The 17,512-nt window shown below is 42.7% G+C and overlaps 1 protein-coding gene across 1 annotated transcript in view; it reads right to left on the reverse strand.

Annotated features, from left to right (window-relative positions):
- col4a3 (collagen, type IV, alpha 3) overlaps positions 1 to 17,512 on the reverse strand; it is an 89,751-nt gene that overhangs the window by 21,629 nt on the left and 50,610 nt on the right. Inside the window, exons 7-30 of the mRNA XM_063204580.1 lie at positions 17,372 to 17,425; positions 17,120 to 17,146; positions 14,711 to 14,788; positions 14,234 to 14,296; positions 13,674 to 13,709; positions 13,462 to 13,509; positions 12,682 to 12,756; positions 12,464 to 12,508; positions 12,115 to 12,177; positions 11,604 to 11,648; positions 11,460 to 11,513; positions 11,207 to 11,248; positions 10,424 to 10,505; positions 9,724 to 9,759; positions 9,183 to 9,347; positions 8,248 to 8,337; positions 6,776 to 6,868; positions 3,868 to 3,938; positions 3,124 to 3,312; positions 2,634 to 2,799; positions 2,095 to 2,187; positions 1,656 to 1,760; positions 1,007 to 1,101; positions 349 to 499 (exon numbers count right to left, since the gene is read on the reverse strand). Coding sequence (XP_063060650.1) covers positions 349 to 499; positions 1,007 to 1,101; positions 1,656 to 1,760; positions 2,095 to 2,187; positions 2,634 to 2,799; positions 3,124 to 3,312; positions 3,868 to 3,938; positions 6,776 to 6,868; positions 8,248 to 8,337; positions 9,183 to 9,347; positions 9,724 to 9,759; positions 10,424 to 10,505; positions 11,207 to 11,248; positions 11,460 to 11,513; positions 11,604 to 11,648; positions 12,115 to 12,177; positions 12,464 to 12,508; positions 12,682 to 12,756; positions 13,462 to 13,509; positions 13,674 to 13,709; positions 14,234 to 14,296; positions 14,711 to 14,788; positions 17,120 to 17,146; positions 17,372 to 17,425 — 1,966 coding nt within the window. The remainder of the gene's footprint in view (positions 1 to 348; positions 500 to 1,006; positions 1,102 to 1,655; positions 1,761 to 2,094; positions 2,188 to 2,633; positions 2,800 to 3,123; positions 3,313 to 3,867; positions 3,939 to 6,775; positions 6,869 to 8,247; positions 8,338 to 9,182; positions 9,348 to 9,723; positions 9,760 to 10,423; positions 10,506 to 11,206; positions 11,249 to 11,459; positions 11,514 to 11,603; positions 11,649 to 12,114; positions 12,178 to 12,463; positions 12,509 to 12,681; positions 12,757 to 13,461; positions 13,510 to 13,673; positions 13,710 to 14,233; positions 14,297 to 14,710; positions 14,789 to 17,119; positions 17,147 to 17,371; positions 17,426 to 17,512) is intronic.

Genomic DNA, 17,512 nt, shown 5'->3' on the forward strand with positions numbered 1-17,512 from the left:
TCAGCATGAATTTGAACTTTTTATTCGTTATTCGTTATTTAACTAATCAGAGAATGGGATGGGAATGTCAGCCTAGGACATTCAAAGATATGACCGTTCCAATTGGTTTTCTCTGAACTGCATCATAGCTCATTACCATAAAGTTAACTGTCATTTAACCCCTGAGTTTAGTCATCCAGTTTGCTTTGCTCCCGTCAAATTCACTTTGGTTGCTCAGTTTGCAGACCCTCCATAGAGAAATAGTGACTTATGTCGCTTCCGTTTCTGCTTCTGTTTCTGGTGTGCATGTGCAGAAGGGCAGGTAGGTATGCACTCATGCCATGTCCACATGTACTGTTGATTACTCACCTTTTTCTCCAGGGCCACCATCTCTTCCGGGAATTCCAGGAACGCCAAATGCGCCAGAGGGTCCGGGGTCGCCTGCCAGCCCAGGAAGGCCATCCTCCCCTGGGGATCCTTGGCGGCCTGTGGCCCCCACTGGGCCGTACCCTGGTGTCCCCTGTAAGTTGCAAAACAGATGACCAACTTCTTAAACTAGAACGAACTATCTGGTCTTAGAGGTGGAAACTCAACTGAAACTGCCTTGCTCTCAGTAACTGAAGCTCTAAGGACTGCAAGACCGGAAGGATTATCCTTGGTCCTCATCCTACTAGACCTATCTTCAGTCTTTGACACAGTCAACCACAAGATACTCCTGAGAATACTCACAACCATGTGAATCACTGGTGTTGTCCACTCAGGGTTCAACTCCTACCTTTCTGGACGCACCTTGAATGTGTCATGGTAAGGAAAACTGTCTTCAACTCAAACCCGCTCCACAGGCGTACCCCAAGAATCAGTGCTGGGGCCTCTTCTGTTAACAATGTACACCTCTTCCCTGAGATTTGAACACATGGGCTCTCCAATCACTGCTATGCTGATGACACCCAGATGTACCAACTGTTTCAGCCAGAAGACTCCATGTTTTTTTACACACTAACCTAACCTCACAATAAAAACTATTTACCGCTTCCCCTGGTTTCCCGGGAGGTCCAGCAGGTCCCGGTCGCCCTGGACTACCGAACCCTGGAGGCCCCGGAGGCCCCATCGTACCATCGTCACCTGTGATAGTAGAGGTAGCATGACACACACACACACACACACACACACACACACACACACACACACACACACACACACACACACACACACACACACACACACACACACACACACACACACACACACACACACACACACACACACACAGACCTTTACATGAGGTGTACCAACAAATGTACATCAAAAAAGTCAGATTACTGTACCGTACACACACCACAAGTGACAAAATCTGTAAAGCGTTGCTGGTCTATTTTGTAATAAGAACAACACGAGAGACCTAAGCATTAGAGTAGGACCATTAAAAGCATTATTCAATCATTCTGACATTCCGATTAGCTGCTGCAGCTTTTTGCCAAACAACATGATAGCACAAGTTTCATAATATTCGCTAAAGTTGAACTATAAAGTGTTGCTCATGTCTCTCAAATGGGTTCTTGCCCATATCGCTTTTTTTTAACTCTTTTGTCGCCAGCTCCTCTATACAAAGCCAATCACTTCCAGTGCTGTTGTCGATCTAGTCACATTCAGTGTATTTGCAGTTTTAGAGGTTTCACCTTTGGGTCCGATATCTCCTGGAGGTCCTAGTATGGAGCGACCCTTATGTCCTGCCTGGCCAAAGTTACCAGGGAAGCCTGGGTAGCCAGTGGTGCCAGGATTTCCTACAGAAGTGCACACAAAGTCCATTGCATTACCCACAAATCAGGTCTTTGTGAGCCGGCAGTACACACAAATGTCATTATTCTCCACATGAAAGGCTAATCATATCTTATGGTATCACATCGTATCGTATCGTATCGTATCGTATGGTATCGCATCGGATTGTATCGCATCATATCATATTGCATCGTATCATATCGTATCATATCATATCATATCATATCATATCATATCATATCATATCATATCATATCATATCATATCATATCATATCATACCATGTCATAATATATCATATCCCATTGCATCGCATCATAAAATGCGTGCTCTCCTCACCTGGATTTCCTGGAATGCCGGGTTTTCCTTTTGGCCCAGGGGGACCAACATCACCAGGGAGAGCATGTATCTCTCCTGGATCCCCCTTTGTTCCTAAATGGAGAAGCGCAACAGAGGATCAGAAACAGATGGAAGGACGACATGAAAGTTACTTTCACTTTCTCACATGAAAGGATGGAGAGACTGTAAGTAGACAACACTAACAACCTCAATATTGTACAACCTGCCACAGCATTGCATACACATACTATGCCTACAGGTGTCTGCTAATACTCATGAACAACACAGCACAGCATGGCACGACACGACACGACACGACACAACACAACACAACACAACACAACACAAATGACACACTATTTGTTATTTATTTACTTATTATTATTTAAATGAGTGGGAGAGAAATGGGGGAAGGGTCAGGAAATGACCTTGAGTCAGACTGAAACTCGGGTCGCAATATATTTACAATATGGCACCTCAGCCCACTGAGTCACAGCGCAACCAGACACATGGTTTGTTAAGGCCACTGTTGTGCCTACCTGGTTCTCCTGGTGAGCCCTGCAGGCCTGGTATTCCAGGGTTCCCCTTCAGTCCAGGGATCCCCAGTGGCCCCACCGTCAGAGGGCCTTGTGGCCCCACAGGACCCTGCCGACCGGGGGCTCCTGATGGCCCAGGAGGGCCCTTATCCCCCTTCTCTCCAAAGCCCTGCAAATGGCAAATTGAGGCATGAATGCTGTACATGAATGCAGGAATGCATGAATGTCAAATTGAGGTCTGAACACACATGTAGAGAGGGATGTAATAAGAAAGAATTGAGACATAAGCATGAGGGAATTATCAGGAGGACTGTATGCTGAGCCAGCCAGAGCGAATGTTTTCAGATCTTCAAAGCCAGGTGCTTGAGGGAGCTTGGGGCCAAGATCTTGGGGCTACGTCCCAACAGTCACGGGCCAAACTAAATGATGGCCCACAACAACATCCAGAGCCTGGCTGTGACAGCGCTGCTCAACATCGCTATTGTTTACTTACGGGATCTCCTTTGGGCCCCACCAAGCCGTTGAGACCTGGAAGTCCAGGGACACCCAGTGCTCCTATCTGACCACGGGGACCAGGGGGTCCAGGATCCCCAGGGACGCCTATCTCATTGGGGGGTACCATGAAGCCTGGCTCCCCCTTTGGGCCCGGAATACCCTTTACACCGAAAATTCCTGGTGGGCCCTGTAGACAAGAGCACACAAGTGCTATAATCAAATAATTACTGGAGACAGATAGAGAACTTCTGAGGCACTCAAGGTTACATTTTTTAAAAAACTTTTTTTTATTTTTATTTGGATACAATGCCTACGTGTTTCTGCCTCTTGATACGCTCTGAAGAAGGCCATGAGGGCCGAAACATGTACGCATTGTAGCCAAATAAAAAAGTAAAAGTTTGAGAGAGTTTGAGAGACCCTACACTGATGAGCACCAAGGAAAAAAGGTGAAGACCCAGAAGCACTCGAATTTCCTGTTTGTGTTTAATTGCTTGAGACAGATGAGCAACATATCCACATGCATTAGATCTAAGATGGCTCAAGGGAATGTTGAAGCTAAAAACGTTAATTGAACTGTCACAAGATACTGGAAGTAGTACACGAGCCTTAAATCTCCCTTATAAACCCTGTAGTCTGTTTGTACCTGTCAATATGATAGGGCTCCCTGCAAAGGTTTTCAAAAAAATGCCGTACTTAGTAAATGGCTCTAGTGGTGTGGGTCACTACCACGAGGTGGGCTTACCTGGGGACCAGAGGGACCGACCAGACCTTTAACACCGGCATTGCCTTTTATTCCTCTGAAACCTGGTGATCCTACAGGGGCAGAGACAAGTAGACAATGTATGCGGTAGGTTAGGAGAATAATCCAGGGGGGGGTGTTACGTATGGAATAGCGGACGACGAGGTGTCCCGATATCAAGGGAAACTAGATTGCATTTCCTCACAGAAAATGCTGGAGTATGCTTGCCCGTCTTGCATTCACTGCCCTTCATGCATGCGTTGCCTTTCATTCATGAATTGCCCTCCATGCGTATGCTGCCCTTCATGCATATACTGTACAACATACAGTTAACCATCTAGACATGAGCTAACTTCCTGTTCAGTATGTATTATATTGGCAAAAACACATTTTCACTAACTGTAGTGCCCCCCAGAGGCCGTATTGCATTAAATTCGGCAAGTGCCCTCTGGGTGTACTGGAGGTCATGTGTGAGAAATGTCGTTAAGATCTGTCAAGCCGTTGCTGAGATAGGAGCTAACTTCCTGTTTGGATGGTGCTTTTGTCTTTGTTGTCAAATTTGATTGGCTGCTGTGCGCCGATGCTTTCAGCTATTGCTCTGCAAATTTCAGAATATGTGCAGAATAGTCCATTGGTGGTCTGATAAAAATTGTAGGACAAGCAGACAAACATTGTGGTCGGAGCATCCTTTTTATTGATTTTTGAATATGTCAAAATGACGGGATAATCATGATGGTAAATATGACATCATGGTATGCGTTGGATTCGGCTTGACCCAAGGATTTCAGTGATACCAAGCATTTGATACATTGACTTCAATACGGGCCAATATGGGCAAAAACACATTTTTGCTTATTGTAGCGCCTCCTATTGGCGCATTTGCACGAAAGTCATGACGTGTCCTCTGGAGATAGTGCTGATGATGGATATAAAATTGGGTTCTGATACAAGTAGCCGTTGCTGAGATATGAACTCATTTCCTGTTTGGCGACTTCAATTTGAGCTAAAAGACATTTTCACTAATTGTGGCGCCCCCCAGTGTCCAATTTGCACGAAAATTGGTATGTAGCCTCTGGCTATAGGGAAGATATTGTGTATAAAGTTCTGTTGTGATACGGCTAGGTGTTGCTGAGATATGAGCTCACTTCCTGTTTGGCGTCTTCGCAGCATAATTCGATTGGCTCCTGTTCAAAGACGGTTCAATCAGTCGTTCCGCAACTTTCAGAATAGATGTATCTCAGTCTAGAAATTCCGTGTGTAAAATTTCTGGACGATCTGACAGAAATTGTGGGCGGGGCACCATTTTTATTGATTTTTACAAAATTCAAAATGGCGGGAAAACTATCCTGGCGGAAAATGACGTCATAGGGTGCATTGGATTCGTGTTGGTCCAAGGATTCCAGGGATACCAAGTTTTTGATAAACGGACCTACGGTTCAAAAGTTACAGTTTTCCTGTTGGTGGCGCTAGAGAGTTCGAGGCACCCCTGTGAAAAATGCAAATCCAAGTCGTGTTATCGAGCCGAACGTTTCGGTCTTTGAACGGATTTTCTATCTTGAGCGGTTCTTCAAAACAAATGGTCGTAGACGGAAGGAGAAAATTAAAAAGGGGAAACGGTACAATAACAATAGTATGCTTGCCGCATGGCATGCATACTAATAATGGACGAGGCGGAGCGTTCTAAACAGCCCGACGGCGCAGCCGAAGGGCTGTTCGCTTCGCCAAGTCCATTTTCCCTTGATATCGGGACACCTCGAAGGCCGCTATTCCGCTTATCACCCGGTTACCAGCATTTAAGTATTAATTTATTAATATGTTGATCTAAGGCTTCGTGAGAAAGTAGATTCACCACTGCGCTTGGTACGTTGCTATGGGCACCATTTCCTAATCTAGTGAGACGCGCCTCTATCGGAGGCATGTTAGGATGCGCGCAGAATGTTGGGGTGACTTGACAACCAAATGCGATAGAATTGACGACTGGGTTTTTGACTTGACAACCAGATGCGATAGAATTAGTAACGGGGTCTTGACTAGAAGACCAGATGCGATAGAACTAATGACGGGGTCTTGACAACCAGATGCGATAGAACTAGTAACGGCACTTCGCCAGAAAGTTAGAAAAGAAGCAACTTGGACGCCCGCACGCCCGCATGACATCATAGGTGTCCTGCTACTGGGGAATAAAGGACACCTGCTCAGCCAATCAGAAGACGTTCCGTCTGCTCACTGGGTGATAAGCAAAAGTAGTTCAGTAGCGAGCCAGTTTTAGTTAACCTGGAGGTAAGGGGTAAATATAAGACATATATCAGCTAATATAAGATCCTGTAATCCTCATTTCCTTAAAGGGACACTGTGCAGAAAATGGTCAAAAAAGGTACTGCAACTATGCTGCTCATTGAAAATGGGTTGCCTATTGCCAAATTTGATCTTTACATGAAAGTTTACTAAGTAATAAACAAATATTTTCTAGTATGGTCTAAGTACAGTCATTTTCGCAGCTAAAAATGGCTACTTTTGGAAATTCATTCCAAAATGGCGGACCATAGAGAAGATCCCCCTTTTCATGTATGAAAAGTGCAATTTTTCCAGTCATAATGAATACTTTGAATTTGATGGTGGTGGTAAGTACTCATGAAAAAGGTAACATTAGTGAATGGGTAGCATGGATTCTGGAGATAAAGAACTAAAACTCTCACACAGTGTACCTTTAACAATCTATTAGCAGGTTTACCTCTTCCTGTAGGTAATCTTAAGCAGGTTTATCACTTAACCATGTTCATGTAATACCACCCAGGTGATTCAGTTGTGTGTCGTCATTCAGTTCAGTTATGAAGAGTTACTCAGAGAACTGACCCCTTTGTACCCACTGTCGGCTTCTCTGTTACAGTATGTGTACTGTATCGCATCTTACCTGGTATTCCAGGAGTGCCAGCTATTCCTTTTGGACCTGGAGGTCCTCTCCCGCCATACACAGGACAGATGTAGCACATGTCTCCCTTCTCACCTGGAGAAGAGCAAAGATACTGTAAGAGAATGATACTGCAATTGTACGTAAGCTGCATGAAGCATGGGCAGGAGGGGGAGTACAGGAGTCTGGTGGATGGTGTTATGCGTTGGTGTACACTCAACCACCTACGGTACAACTCAGCACTGCAAAGACCATTGAGATGGTGATGGACTTTTGGAGGTGCTGACAATATGATATGTACACAATCTAAGGCAGGGGTCAGGAACCTATGGCTCTAGAGCCACATGTGGCTCTATTGGGAACTGTATATGGCTCTTACTTATCTAGAGTTGACTTGAAATATGGAATCGTCCTGTATTCATAAATAAAATTACGGGTTCCATATTGAGTTGAAACGGGACAAGGGCGGTTAAAAAGTGTTAAAATGCAGGAAATTACATCTAAGAAATACAAAAGTTTCCCAGACCTCGCCATAATGAAGTTGATAGTTGGCAATCCTTTACTTAGGCTACCTGTTATCAACAAGAGCAATAACTTAACAGTACTCTCAAAAATTGTTGGGCTTAATTGAATACATGATTTTGATTGTATTCAGTGTTTTTAAAATGGTATGGCTCTCATGAAAATGTCTTTTTAAAAATTTGGCATTTATGGCTCTCTCCACCAAAAAGGTTCCTGACCCCTGATCTAAGGTGATTGACCTAACAATTCATGAATGAGCCAAGGCAAGAAGAAAAGCTAACACTTTACTTGACGCTGGTGTCATATGCATGTCATTACAGTGTCATAACAATGTCATGGCAAAGTTATGCATGTGTCATAAACATTATGTCCATGTCATAAACATATGACTGTTGGCCTTAAAGTGATACTGTCCCATTTTTTGGGACCTCTCCTTGAGTTAAATGATTGGGTTTTACCTTTCTCCTGTACTTTCAACCGTTCTCTGAGTACGGCACTGCAAATTTTACTTCCATGCTAGCAGTTAACATTGAGTCCTATGAGACCAGCTGGCGGCTAACTGGTCTCATAGGACTCAATGTTAATTGCTAGCTTGGAGGTAAAATTTGCACTGCCATACCCAGAGAACAGTTGAAAGTACAGGAGAATGGTAAAGCCCTACTATTTAACACAAGTGAAGGTGTAAAATAAGCTTATTTCCAAAAATGGGACAGTATCACTTTAAGTGACATTCGGTTATGGCAAAGATAAAGGTTGTCTTTTGCCATAACCGAATGTCACTTAAGGCCAACAGTCATAAAATGTTTATGACATGGACAAATTGTTTGTGACTAACAGTATCTATGACAGTGTCATGACGCTATTACGACACTGTAATGACATGCATATGACAACGCCGTCAGGTAAAGTGTTACCGACGAAAGTGAATGTCGGCGTGTAGTCGTCTACTGTACCTTCCTCGCCTGTGAACCCTGGAAGTCCAGGAAGGCCCGGAATGCCTTTGGCTCCTCCCACTCCAGTCGGACCCTTATGCATTGTCATATCTGCAGAGGTCAAAGACAGGAGATCACATGATGAGAACACATCAGAGTCATTAACATATATCTAACCCACACACACACACTGACACAGAGGTTAACATTTTGCAGAAAAGAAAGCTGTGCAGTTGTAGGGCTGTAGAAATTTCCATATCAAATCCATGCAATTAATCACTACAGTGAAGGGGCTTTCCTTTATCCATTTCTATCAGTTTACACTCAGATCTAGCTCTATAAATGACAAAAAGAAATAGGCTAGAATTTAACATTCTATCTATCAAAAATGGTATCTCATTGCATTGGTTGAAAACAAAGCCACGTAAAGCTACACCATCAGCACACTGCATCTACTGTACAATACTCCAAGATTGCCAACATTATCAGAGAGGAGTCAGTCTATGGGGGAGTGACATTTCAGCTGTAGCACACGTCAGGGCAGCGCAACAACAGTCAATGCCTCTACTATTGTATGGATTTTTAACCCCATAATACACGGCTTTATAAATTAGCTGTCACCAGAATGGCAATGACCAAGTCGTAATGTATTACTATAGGCCCCGTGCACTGTCATAGTAGTGTAGTACTATTAGTTAACTTTCAATGTCTATTACAGCGTGCCACAGGAGGTACGGCGCGCATTAAGGGGCTACAATTTGTTTTTGTTTGTTGCTAGTGGACTATCTAACAAGTATATTCATTGCAATTTATCAACCACCAATTACTAATTCATTCATGTGCATTAGAAGCTGTTGCTCCACCTGACGACTGAGCCCAAACTAAACACCTTTCACCCGTATGTACTGTTTAGTTACAATAATTGTTTGGTGTTTACAATTATTGTATAGTATTACCTTGTTTTCCGGGTGGGCCCGGCAGACCTGGTGGTCCTGGCTCCCCTTTGCCCCCCTCTCGACCAGGTAGGCCTGGGATGGAGAGGCCCGGGTCCCCCTTATCTCCTAGACCCCCAGGGAAGCCATTGGGGCCCTCCTTACCTCTAGGACCAGGGATGGACTCTCCTACAGGACCACAGAGATGGAGACACATGAAGGTTAGGGGCCTGTGTGTGTGTGTGTGTGTGTGTGTGTGTGTGTGTGTGTGTGTGTGTGTGTGTGTGTGTGTGTGTGTGTGTGTGTGTGTGTGTGTGTGTGTGTTTGTGTATGTGAGAGAGAGAGAGAGAGAGTGTGTGTGTGTGTGTGTGTGTGTGTGTGTGTGTGTGTGTGTGTGTGTGTGTGTGTGTGTGTGTGTGTGTGTGTGTGTGTGTGTGTGTGTGTGTGTGTGTGTGTGTGTGTGTGTATGTTTGTATGTGTGTGTGTGTGTGTGTGTGTGTGTGTGTGTGATTCCAAAGGATGCATTGTTATCATAACATCATATAAGAGTGGAGCTTTTTCTTACCTGTTTCACCTTTCATTCCAGGAAACCCTATGGGACCTGAAATGAACCAGAAATATAAAAAGTGAATATTGAATAATGAAAGTTTTAATGAACAGAACAGCACACAGAAATTGACATTCAACTTCAGTTCATGTGTAGGAAAGGGAAGAGGCACATACCCGTAGGTTTGCAGTGCAATATTACACACAAGAGAGACAGCCATTCTAAGTCACATCCCATCTTTTAGTTTAAGCCAGGGATGGGAAACTTTCATGATAAGGAGGGCCACATTTTTTCATCGTGACCATTGAAGGACCAGATGACCACGGATCTGACTGCAACTTGCCGCAGAAGTTTGGAAGGAATAGGAGTGTTCTCTGCTGGCCAACAGTATAATTTCAACAGATTCACTCAGTAGTGGTTTAACCCCTTAAGACACGGCATTATAAATAAGCTGATACGAGAATGGCAATTACCAAGTCGTTATGTATTACTAAAGGCCCTGTGCACTAGTCATAGTAGTGTAGTGCTATGGTAGTTAAGGAGGTACGGCGTGCATTAAGGGGCTACAAACGTCTGTTCATTATTTTTTAAGTATGGTTTATGGTTTAGTGAGATGGTAGGCCGCATGTGGCCCCCGGACCTCCAGTTGCACATCCCTGATTTAAACTGTCCTCTGCACACTGTGTTCACTACTTGTGCAGGTGCTAGTGGAGTTTACCTTGGGGTCCATTTCGACCCGGGAGACCAGGCAGTCCAGGCACCCCTGGCGCTCCTTTAATCACCTTGGCGATATTGATCAGCTAAAACACAGAGGAACAGCCAGGTAAGAACAGGTGAGTCATGGTGGTCTGTGAAGACATCCTTTGGAGAATTCATCATGGCAACTGTACCAGGGTTTCTCATAACACTTAATAGTTAAGGCTTTATTGTTAAGACCTTGACAACAAACACCTTCAGTACCACCTTGACTAGGTCCTCTGTAAAGATAAAGATTTTGCATTATGAATTTAAATTCTTTAGGTGCATAACACTATTTATTTTGGGGAGTTAGTTTCATATTGTATTCTCATATGAAACTTCTCAGCATAGCCTTTCTGATCATGATAGTTACAGTACATGTCTTTGCTATGGACTTATCCCCCCAAGGTGCCCTTGAGTAAGGTATGCAATCCAGCTAGTATGTACTATACACACACAGTACATATGAAATTAATACAGTATACACAGAGGAGTGTCATTGTTTCTGACTATGCAGCACATAGGCTACTTTTTTAATCTCAAAATACGTTTTATGTAAACTTATTCTTCTTAATGTGTTTTTTTGTACATTTATTTTCCTTTTTGTCTATGTGTTTGTCTGTGTCTGTAATTATATGTATGCTGCCATTTTGACCAGGACTCCCTGGCAGAAGAGACTGTAGTCTCAATGGGACAATCCTGGCTAAATAAAGGATAAATTAGAAAAAAAAATGCAAAATAAAGATAATCCAGTATTACTCACATCTCCTGGAGGACCAGGAGGGCCTTGGTCGCCCTTTTCCCCCTATGGAACAAACAAACATAAGCATAATGTGATATCAGTACAACACAAACAAAGATACAGCGCATGCATGTGACATGTCAAAGACATTCGGCATGGTAAGAAGGATAAATCCTCCTATTCGAGTCACTAGTGCAACAACGTGGGATCCATTCCAACAGAGTTGTATTAAGTCATAAGGGTGGTACTGTATGGCATCTCATGTGTTACTCACCACGACACCGTCAATACCCGGGGGGCCTGGGGGGCCGACCTGCCCAATCTCCCCCTGAAGAGACAAACACATAACCAGGGTTACACGCCAGTAATATTAGAAACAAACGAGCAAAAAAAAAGAAATACATAAAAATGGATTTACCGTTAAACCAATGTTTCCTGTCGCACCATCCTTTCCTGGTTTCCCCTGTCAAGGCGGAAGGCGGAAGCATACACTTTAAAAATCATAAATCTATCAAAATATGACAAGAAATCAATGCCTCAGAAGGTCATAAGCTTTGATCTATTCATTTGTCAGCTAGTTGGCTGAACAGATATTAAGTTGAAGACGGGCCATGTATTATACAGTGTATAGGTGTATAGTGATTACAGGCATGACTCTTATTTCAGTTCGACTAGAGCAGTGTTTCCCAACCAGGGGTACGTGTACCACTAGGGGTACGCGAGCATACTGCAGGGGGTAATTGGGAAAATTTAATTTGAACAAATGCATGGAGCAAAGTCACACTGGAATAGAAAAAGCAATGTAAAACATGAGTTAGGGGGTACTCATGGTACAATGAAATGGCTTGGGGGGTACATGAGAGACAAAAGGTTGGGAATCACTGGACTAGAGTGAGTGTGAAGGCGCTGGTGTGTTTTGGTGTCTTTACCGGACCGCCTGGCTCTCCTGGGTCTCCCTTGATCCCTTTATATCCGCGAGGTCCTGCAGCACCCTGTCAGACATGACAGAAACAACCCATAAAGTCACTAATAACAACAAGTAGAATGAAACAGAAATGAACTCAGATATGATGAATTCAGGTAAATCGGGCCACTTTTTTGGCATATAAGCGAATGGCCCAAAGTCGCCCCATTTACCTGAATTCACCATACTGTATGTCCATATTGATTGACCCAAACAATCAATATGGACCCATATTGATTGATCCATCAAACTCAAAGAGTTGGGCTTGATGGAAAACCATTGTAGATATTTAGATGATGTCATTATTTCCTTACCGGCTGTCCAGGGTCCCCAATCTCCCCAACATCTCCTGGCTCTCCCTGCGGAGAGTGAACACGATTAATGGCTACTCTGTGTGTGTGTGTGTGTGTGTGTGTGTGTGTGTGTGTGTGTGTGTGTGTGTGTGTGTGTGTGTGTGTGTGTGTGTGTGTGTGTGTGTGTGTGTGTGCGTGCGTGCCGTGCGTAACCTTTTTTACAATTATAATATTCTTACCTTTAACTCTTTGGGTCCTGAAGCGTACAGCTTTATACCTTTAACACCTGGTGTGCCAGGAGGTCCTGGATGACCCTGGAGGTTACAAATACATTATTAGATTTCGACCTCATAACATACAGTGCAGTATATAACCCAACCAGACATGGTCTGCTGCTTAATATGGTATTGTTAAAGGGACACGGTGTGAGATTTTTAGATGTTTATTTCCAGAATGCATGCTTCCCATTCACTAATGTTACCTTTTTCATGAATACTTAAATGAAGTATTCATTATGACTGAAAAAATTGCACTTTTCTTACATGAAAAGGGGGATCTTCTCCATGGTCTGCCATTTTGAATTTCCAGAAATAGCCATTTTTAGCTGCAAAAATGACTGTACTTGGACCATACTAGAAAATATTAGTTTATTACTTCGGAAACTTGGCAATAAGCAGCCCATTTTCAATTCGCAGCATATTGTAGTACCCTTTTTGACAATTTCCTGCACAGTGTCCCTTTATGTTTGAACAGTGGTTTTCTTCAGGACTTACAGTACAGTACCACAGAATGCTTGCTTGGTTGCAATATACATAACAGTAGATACAGATACATCAAGTCAGTGGAAAAGAATGCACAGAGTGATAAGCGTGATTTTGATCATAACAGCTCATTCTTTCATACTCTACATAACCTTTTTATTGAGGCGAACATGATAGATACAGCATGTATAATAATATAATAATAATATGACAGCTGTAAGGAGTGAGCGATGAGAGTAAAGCAGAAGCAGAACTGACCTTTACACCTTTACGGCCAGGTGTACCAGTGCTACGACCCTCCAGACCCTGAAACATGACAAAAAAAAATCATATCAGAATGACAGACAGACAGACAGACAGACAGACGCACACACACACCAGAGAGCAGGAGAATGGGAGAAAGTGACATCAAAAGAATAAAAGATATATCTTGGATACACGTGGGTGTGTTGAAAGTTTGCATGACATACCTTCTCTCCCTGTATTCCCGGTAAGCCAGGTCTACCCTGAGGAGCAATGGAGAATGGACATGAGCATCAAAGTACAGACAAGTCAACTCAAGTCAGCTTTAATTGTCACTTCATATACACAAGTCATAAAAGGAAAATTAAATCACGCTTCTCTCTCTATACCATGCCAAGACATAGACATACACAGGACTGACATTTTACAGACTGACAAAGTGCAAGACAGGACAGGTAATAGTGAAAATGTGACCCATCGAGATGGTTTCAGACAAAAAAATACTTTACTTGTTATCTGAAGTTCTTGGTAAAGTGGTACATTTCAATTGTGAATATTTATATGGGATTTACGTACTTATTTTGTTCACATATAAGCACACTGGAAACATATTCTTTGCAAGTGAGCAGGTTTTTACAGTCTTAACAAAGACTCAAGCAATGAACATCATCAAAACATTAAAAGCCAACCCTGACATCTATACGGTTTTCCTTTTCACAGATACAGCACCTCTACAACAACCACAGCAGGAAGTTCAGCAACTGTGGCAGGAAGTGAACCAACTCACAGAGTTTCCGACGGGCCCCATTGGTCCTGGCGCCCCTGGGTCTCCTGGAAGCCCCGTAACACCCTGAAATAAATAACCAATCAATAATCACTTCATCTGAAAACAGCTTCTGTATCTGCAAGACAATTGTGCGCATCCCAATTTGAAGGAATCAATGTGCAGCAGTTATACTGTGTGTGTGTGTGTGTGTGTGTGTGTGTGTGTGTGTGTGTGTGTGTGTGTGTGTGTGTGTGTGTGTGTGTGTGTGTGTGTGTGTGTGTGTGTGTGTATGTGTGTGTGTGCAGGCACAGCAACAGGGGGACAAATGGGTATGTTGTCCCGGGCCCAGGGAGGGTAGGGGGACTTTGTCCTGGGCTCAGCGAAAGCTGTCAGCGGCCCTGTGTGTGTGTGTGTGTGTGTGTGTGTGTGTGTGTGTGTGTGTGTGTGTGTGTGCGTGTGTGTCTGTGTGTGCGCACACGCGTGTGTGTGTATTCTTACTGGTTTTCCGTCTGCTCCTGGAAGGCCCTGTTCTCCTCGTATATCTGGGAGGTGGTAGTCAATGAAGATTGTGTCACCCTGTAGAGGACAATAGGAGTACATAATTACACACACACACACACACACACACACACGCACGCACGCACGCACACACACACACACACGCACACGCACACACATACACACTGACTTAATGGTAAAAAAACAGTATGTCACTGATTCTTGAGAAAGCGGCTAAAACATGTCTCTGCAATAAACTGCCAATTCTGATGAAAATAAATTATATTTTCATGAACAAAATGAATCCAGGTAAAGACCCAGGGGTCTGTTACACAAATGTACAGTCGTTTGAAATATTTAAGTGTAATTTTATTACTTTTCATGGCTATAAACCTGCCCACACCCTGTAAAAACAGCTGTCCCAAGGAAAGACATCATCATTTCAATTGACTTAAAATGTAAAAATCACTGATATTATTGAATAATATCACCATGATGTGAAAGTCCATATTGAAGTGGTTCTGCAGATATGCACATAGTGTGTGTAAAGCAATATTTACTACTATTTTCTGATTGCTCAAAGTCTGTCCAGCATATTAGTCACCACCGTCAGATTTTTTTTAAAAGACAATAAAATCAGGTATGCACAAGGTCATCGTCATTACTTAGGACCCCTTTTCAAACCTTTAGCTCTACTGAATACTTCACCATCACTGAAGCTCCTGTAAGTTTACTAATTTCTCCTCAATTTCTTAATTTGTTTGGACACTGGTACTGTCCCAACCATAAACTGTCAACACCGTCGGGGGTTTTAATACTATTATGTTACATTAATGTTAATTATATATACTTTTTCAGAAGCGGCATGAAGCCCCTAAGAAACAGAGCGAAAAGGAAGTGGCTAATGTGAGCAAAAAATGCACAATATGTAAAAGAGTGTTTTTTTGTCTCACACCGTCAGATGTCACCACCGTCAGATTTTGTTCCGCTCATCATCTTGTTCCATATTTTACTAAATTGTGCTGGTTAATGAAACATTACCAGACATGTTAGTAATAATTGTGACCCAAACTTACACTCCAGCCTCCACTGCGGTGCATTTGGAGGGTTTTTTGTCACAAAACCTGACGGTGGTGACATCTTATGTAGTTCACAAAAAAGCATGTGTTTTACATGTTTTTAACAAGTTTTAAGAATATGCTTCCAATAAGTATCTACAATTATGTTGAATTGCAAAAGTAATTCACTTAAATACAGTAAACACATTTTTTAATTTCTAATTCTGTCTGACGCTGGTGACAAAACCAAGAGCGAGCCCATTTTATGAGAAATGTAAAACATGGGGAGCTTGGCCAATACATTCACTGCACAGCCAAGACCTTCATCTATGATAATACACCTCTATATTTTGGATTTGAACAACTTAAAACCTGTTTATGCCACATTTTCAATAATCTAGGTCTACTTCCTAGAGTATCTAATAAATGAAGAAAAAACACATGCACAAACATACTGTGCACACACAAAAATAAAGTGTTTATACTAGATGTCATTGACTTGAGAGGGGTATTTATTTTGCTAAATGTAGGTAATAATTAGGTCACTTTCACCACCTTCAGATTACTGTCACCACCGTCAGTTCTTAAATCACCACCGTAAGAAGGAGTTTTGGACATTTTAAATGAATGTGCTTACAAAATTTTCCTTTCGAGTTGTTGAATTATCAAAGTAATTGCAACTTTAAGCCTACACGAATATTTGTGAAATTAAAAAAAAATGTTTGATCTATTTAGGCATTAAGTAAGCATTGTCTGACAGCACATATTTTTAAATTAGAACACATGAAGCAGTATTAAAATAGAATGAAAGTGAATTTTCAACTTTTAAAGGCGTATGTGTGAACCAAAAAACACACACAATCACTTAAGAACTCCAGATACATATGCAACCAAATCAATACACTTTTTATTGCTTTTAATTGTGTCTGACGGTGTTGACAAAAAACAAGGTATGATCGGAGGAAAACCTGATTACTGAAAAAAAATCAAAATGGGGAGATTGGCCTTGTGCATTTCTGAAAAGCCAAGACCTTTGTCTACGAGGATATACCATATTATTTTGTAATTCACTTCGTTTTTTTCTTTCAAGATTACAACCTGTTTTAGCCACTTTCTCAAGAATCAGTGTTGTACAAATAAGGAATGTCTGCAAACTGTTTCTGTTACGCACAACATTTACGGCAGATATTTTTTATGCACACACACACACACACACACACACACACACACACACACACACACACACACACACACACACACACACACACACACACACACACACACACACACACACACACACGCACACGCACACACGCACACACACACACTAGAATTTGTGTCTAACACAGACCTTCAATCCTTGTGGCCCAGGAAGACCCTGTGAAGAGGAAGAGAAGAGAGGAAGGGAAGAGAGGAAGGGAAGAGAGGAAGAGAAGAGAGGAAGAGAAGAGAGGAAGAGAAGAGAGGAAGGGAAGAGAGGAAGGGAAGAGAGGAAGACACCGTATGAACACAGTGTGGGGAACATCATCTTGTCTAAGTGGAAACTAGTCAAGTGTGTGTTAATTGATGATGATGATCGACAGGTGGACTGAGCGGCTCGTACCTGGAAGCCTTGTCTTCCTGGCAGGCCCGGTAGACCTGGAATCCCAGGGTCACCCTGAGAGAGAGAGAGAAAGAGAGAGAGAGACACACGCTGTGTAAGTGATTGAGTGACTGAGTGTGTGCGTGCATAATATGTGGTCAT

The sequence above is a fragment of the Engraulis encrasicolus genome, chromosome 8 (genome assembly GCF_034702125.1).
Source record: "Engraulis encrasicolus isolate BLACKSEA-1 chromosome 8, IST_EnEncr_1.0, whole genome shotgun sequence".
Classification (NCBI taxonomy): Eukaryota; Metazoa; Chordata; class Actinopteri; order Clupeiformes; family Engraulidae; genus Engraulis; species Engraulis encrasicolus.